The sequence below is a fragment of the Ambystoma mexicanum genome, chromosome 6p (assembly GCF_040938575.1).
Source record: "Ambystoma mexicanum isolate Mex_15411 chromosome 6p, UKY_AmexF1_1, whole genome shotgun sequence".
Classification (NCBI taxonomy): Eukaryota; Metazoa; Chordata; class Amphibia; order Caudata; family Ambystomatidae; genus Ambystoma; species Ambystoma mexicanum.
In genome coordinates this window covers 18,300,635-18,306,634 of record NC_090935.1, presented here as the reverse complement: position 1 = coordinate 18,306,634, position 6,000 = coordinate 18,300,635, and the positions used below count along the sequence as shown (strand labels likewise).

At 45.4% G+C, this 6,000-nt stretch overlaps 1 protein-coding gene across 2 annotated transcripts in view; it reads right to left on the bottom strand.

The window, feature by feature from the left end:
- Positions 1–715: 715 nt before the first annotated feature.
- The window catches only part of LOC138511139 (zinc finger protein 432-like), a 60,140-nt gene continuing 54,855 nt past the window's right edge, over positions 716–6,000 (bottom strand). The window contains exons 3-4 of one of the 2 annotated variants that reach the window (XM_069626629.1): positions 5,093–5,169; positions 716–2,416 (exon numbers count right to left, since the gene is read on the bottom strand). In XM_069626629.1, the coding sequence (XP_069482730.1) occupies positions 827–1,888 (1,062 nt within the window). In that variant the 5' untranslated portion in view covers positions 1,889–2,416; positions 5,093–5,169 and the 3' untranslated portion in view covers positions 716–826. The remainder of the gene's footprint in view (positions 2,417–5,092; positions 5,170–6,000) is intronic. The other variant, XM_069626630.1, reaches the window with a different exon arrangement.

The window sequence follows — 6,000 nt, the reverse complement described above, 5'->3', positions numbered from 1 at the left end:
CACTACCCTGATATGGACCTTCACATGCATGTCCTCGCTCATGGCAGATAAGGACATCCTGAAGTATTTCCCACATTCACTACCCAGAAACCTACCCTCACATGCATGTCCTCTCTCATGACAGATAAGAACACCCTGAAGTTTTTCCCACATTCACTACCCTGAAATGGACCTCACAGGCATGTCCTCTCTCATGACAGATAAGAACACCCTGAAGTATTTCCCACATTCACTACCCTGAAATGGACCTCACAGGCATGTCCTCTCTCATGACAGATAAGAACACCCTGAAGTATTTCCCACATTCACTACCCTGAAATGGACCTCACAGGCATGTCCTCTCACATGGCAGATAAGAACATCCTGAGGTATTCCTCACATTCACTACCTGGAAATGGATCCTCACATGCATGTCCTCTCACATGGCAGATAAGAACATCCTGAAGTATTTCCCACATTCACTACCCTGAAATTGACCCTCACATGCATGACCTCCCTCATGGCAGATAAGAACATCCTGAAGTATTTCCCACATTCACTACCCTGAAATGGACCCTCACATGCATGTCCTCTCTCATGGCAGATAAGAACATCCTGAAGTATTTCCCACATTCACTACCCTGAAATGGACCCTCACATGCATGTCCTCTCTCATGGCAGATAAGAACATCCTGAAGTATTTCCCACATTCACTACCCTGAAATGGACCCTCACACGCATGTCCTCTCTCATGGCAGATAAGAACGTCCTGTGCACTGAAGTATATCCCACGTTTCCCTACCCTGAAGTGGACCCTCATGTATTGTGCCTATTTAGGTTATTGTTCTCACTGATCCGGTTTCTCACCTGTGTGCCCTCTCTGGTGGAGAGTGAGATGAACAATCCTAGCATATCTATTCCCACATTCAGTGCACTCATGGGTTTTCTCACGTGTATGTGTTCTTTGGTGGTGAATAAGATGTCCCTTCTCAACAAACCCTTTCCCACATTCCGTGCACTCATGAGGTTTCACACCTGCATGTGTTCTCTGGTGGCGAATAAGATTTCCCTTTGTAATAAACCCTTTCCCACATTCAGTGCACTCATGGGGTTTCTCACCTGTATGTGTTCTCTGGTGGCGAATAAGATTTCCCTTTGTAATAAACCCTTTCCCACATTCCGTGCACTCATATGGTTTCTCACCTGTATGTGTTCTCTGGTGGCAAATAAGATGTGCCTTACTAATAAACCCTTTCCCACATTCAGTGCACTCATGTGGTTTCTCACCTGTATGTGTTCTCTCATGGCGATTAAGATGTTCCTTCTGAACAAACCCTTTCCCACATTCAGTGCACTCATGAGGTTTCTCACCTGTATGTGTTCTCTCGTGGCGATTAAGATGTTCCTTCTCAACAAACCCTTTCCCACATTCAGTGCACACATAGGGTTTCTCACCTGTATGTGTTTTCTGGTGGTATGTAAACCCGTTCTTTGTAGCAAACCCTTTCCCACATTCAGTGCACACATGGGGTTTCTCGCCTGTATGTGTTCTCTGGTGGCATGTAAGCCCTTTCTTTGTAGAAAACCCTTTCCCACATTCAGTGCACACATGGGGTTTCTCGCCTGTATGTGTTCTCTGATGGTATGTAAGCCCTTCCTTTGTAGAAAACCCTTTCCCACATTCAGTGCACTCATGTGGTTTCTCACCTGTATGTGATCTCTGGTGGATAGTACGATGTCCCTTCTGAGCAAACCCTTTCCCACATTCAGTGCACACATGGGGTTTCTCACCTGGATGCATCCTCTGGCGGCAGATACGTGTATCATGCAAACAGAAGCTATTCCCAAATTCAGTGCACTGATAAGGTTTTCCACCTATGCTCTCACGTGGGTAATATGCAGATAGCATCTTTCACACCAGTTTATTTTGTCAGGATCTTAATAAGAGGCCTCTTTCCTCTGAACCTTTTCCCAAACTCAGAGCATAGCTGAGCTTTTTCACGTGTGGGTAATTTCTAGTGACAAGCAAGATTATTCTTTGGAAAGAAACTTTTAAAATATTCAGTTACAAACCCCTTAAAATAGCCTTGCAGTTACAACTTATATAAAATAGCACTGACATGTGTTCTATCAGGAATAATACACAAAACAAAAAAGCCGGTCTTACTGCACATCCTGTTGCCATCGTTAGTCTGTAATGCTGGGGATTTATTGTAGAGGTGTTAAAGGATTCTTCATGTGTGTTTAATGGATAAAACCCATCATATATTCAATAGGCATGTCAATCCCAGTTCCTGAAAAGCCCCAGAAGACAACTGGACCCGAGACTTGAATCCTTTGGTGTTAGGAAATTGTGCATCGTATCAATGAAGCTTTGCACTTCATTAGTCCAGAGAGTTTAACAAATCACTGTTGCACTTTTTGGGGCATCAATCACCTATTGAAATAAAAGGAGAAGCACATTATTAGTTTCACCAGGTTCTGGTCGCAGGCATCACCAACAGGCAGAACGGTTGTAACTAGTAGTGAGGTACATGATTTATTTACAGGCATAATAACTAATAAGACTTTGAAGAGCCATCCATTGAGGACAGGCACCCGCATAGGTAGCAGAGTAGCCGTGCTCTTATGATAAAATATAATAGGGCTCATTATGAGTTTGGCAGTGTGGGTCAAATGAATAGGTATTCACGTACACCGCTGCATTTCCGCACCATTCAACTATAAGGTTGGTGGAAATTTAGAGGAGTCACTTCCAGCTATAAGCTGGAGGTAAATCCGGCAACTTATCACCAAATTTCAGTGGAATTTCTGCCACAGTAATTACACCGAAACCCCCCACAGAGTCCTATGCACTGATAATAAATGGAGCCTCACACCACCACGTGTAATCCAGCGGTACCGGGTGGTGGTATTCAGAATACAGTTTGGTGGTATCTGGGTGGATTTCCCAACCAAATACCACCAAACTTGTAAGGAGGCCCAATGTGAGAGGTGACATGCAGTGTGATTTATTTTTTATTAAGAAATGCGAGGAAATGCAAATCACACCGGCTGGGTGAACAAAACACTTTATGCATTTGTATTTCATTTATATTTTATTGAGCGCCTTAACCCAAAGTGCTGTACATAGGATACAGAATGGTTATAAAATAAAAGTACAACCAATAAAATCCAGAAAACAATAACTCAAAAGTGTTGAAGTAGATGGGATTTTAGAGAACCACGAAACAGAGAATAAGTGGCGATATAGCGGAGAGAAAACGCAAGAACCTCCCAATGAAGAGGAGCAAGACACTGAAAGGAACGAAAACGAGGCTGTGCACACGGGGGACGGAGACCCAAAAGTAAGAATTGAGAAGAATGAAGAGAGCATGCCAGGATATAGAAGGACATTAGCGCAGCAAGATAGCTGGGAGCAAGGCCATACAGAGAATTAAATACAAGGCAAAGAAAGTTGAATTTAATTTGAGAATGAAAGGGGAACCATACAAATGTTTCAAGATAGGCTGTGATAGAGTCCCGCGGTGAGAGAAGACACAAATAATGAATAGACGAGCTGAACACTGATTTAAGAGGGGCATGACGAGGGTTAGGGAGCCCAAACAGGGCAGACGAACAGTAGAAAAGTTGAGAGAAAAGTCAAGAGGAAATTAGAAGTTTAGATGGACCACAATTTCCTACCATTTTCTTTCTCTAGAAAGAACTAACCTAGCACATGAAGGCTCCCCATTTCCATATACAAGCGATCAAGGAAGGTGTTTGACACTAGGTCAGCAGATGGATACCAATTGTACACATCATTTGACCGGTCTATTATTTCATCAGTGATGACATCATTACCTTTGGGAGAAAAATGTATAGCCCCCCCCCCCAAACACAAATATATAACCAACAACACTATTGAGGAATTGAGATTTAAAGAAAATAATTATCAATAATCTCTTCCCACCATGAGAAATGCCACTGCTTTCCAACATTGGTGGGTCATTACGAGGTTGCCGGTAAATACCAGCAGCCGGAGTCATGAATTTTCTGGCTCCCAGGAATGGGCAATTACAGCCCCGGCAGACCCAGTAATTGCCCATTCCCGGGCGCCAGAACATATTATTGAATGGTGCCGGTGCATCCAACATGGTCTGCAAGCGGGTGCCATCCTGCCCGCCAGGTCAGACCTGGCGGGCTGAAAGGCACCAGCTCACAGAACTCATAGTTTGCCAGTCAGGAAACAACGGTACCGGCAAGCAGCAGGTTACCGTCCTTTACTTCCTGAACACAGAAACTCGAGCAGTAGGTTTCCTTTACCAGTCCATGGGGGTCATTACGAGTGAGGTGGTATGGGGTTAACGGTGCCGGTAAAGGTGTCGGAGCCGTCAACCACTTACTGCCTCATTACGAGTCTGCTCACAGGAACCCACTAAGGACGCCTGGTTTTACCAGGCGCCCTTAGCGGGTCCCACAAGCAGACCAGGGTGCGAACAACGGGCCCGTCCCATTGAGCCCTATGAGGGCTCGAATTGGGATGGGTTCCTTGAATGAGGAATTACCAGGCCCTCCAAGGTTGGAACGGCCCGGTAATTCCTCATTCAAGGAACCCGGTACCCGGAAAGGGAATAGCCATGCCGCTAATAGCGGCATGGTTACCTCCTACCTTGTAATGACCCCCCATGTCCTTTACTTCCCAAACACAGAAACTCGAGCAGCAGGTTTCCTTTACTAGACCAGCCCTTACTTATCAGCAGCAGTACAGGCTTGACATGTGCTATAAAGGGGACAGAATTAAGTTAATGGTTTTAGTGACACAGGAGCATATGCAAAAATATTGTTGCTTGGATGACGGGAACAAAAGTAATTTCTTTTTAGAACATGCTGATCTACACTGTTCATATCTACAGTACAGAGCCATACACTCAGGTGTTCACAATTAAGCAAAATGTGCAGTTCAGTTCACAATTTACTACATGGGGAAAAGTGACTGATTATTAGTCAAACATTACATCACATTTGTACAGTACATTCTGAATAGAGCCTTCCGTTTAGGGGAACACCTAAAGAAAACACCCCCTCCCCCCCCAGTACAGTTAAGGTTTCAGTGAGGAGTGGAGATGCATACCTTCCTTGCCGCATGGTTCCAGTGTTTCAGCTCTCAGAAGTGGTGGTACAGTTACATGTCGGCGCTATATGGCTAACCTAGACAAACATCAACACATCAAAAGTTAGTAGTGTGCAAACACTGCAAGTTGACATCTTGAGTGTCCCGCCATGGTTCTAAACAAAATGGAGTTTTGACAATTACTATGTCCCCACAGATACTTTGCAAAATAGTGGGGAATTTGCAGGTGGGGGATTGGGGGGAGGTGGACGGGCATAGCCAGGAATGGGGGATGACAGCAGTGAACAAAGTGGTTAGCAGGGAACTGGGTCAAGAAGATGAATGAGGAGTTGTAGTAGGGTAGACAGCAGGGTAGCTGCAGCACTCAAGATCCATAATCTAAGAACAGAGTGAGTGACAAAGGAGGATGTACAGAGGTAGCAACAACATGCTTGGATGTCAATGAGGGAAATGTCAGCTAAGGAGAAGGGGTCATTAATCTTTTATAACACACATGCTTAATACTGGAGACCAGGCTCGAAGCGCTGTAAGCGGATTGAACCTGTATAGCTCTGTGTTGTCTTGCTTCCAAGGCAAATGCGCTGCCCCCAAGAAATCCTCCCGGGTAGATCTGCTACAGCGCATCTGTGGTGGGGCGATGGCGCGAGTGTGAATCTACTACATCAAGCACAGCATTGCCCTTGAGTTATCCTCCCAAGTAGACCTGCTACAGCTCATCAGTCGTGGGGAGTGGGAATCTACTGCATCAAGCGCAGCATTGCCCCCAAGCTACGCTCCCGGGTAGAAGTGCTACAGCGCATCTGGGGTGGGGGGGGGGAATAGTGGGGAGTATGGATCTACTGCATCAAGCGCAGCGTTGTCCACCCCCGCCCCACGAGCTATCCTCCCGGGTAGATCTGCTACAGCGC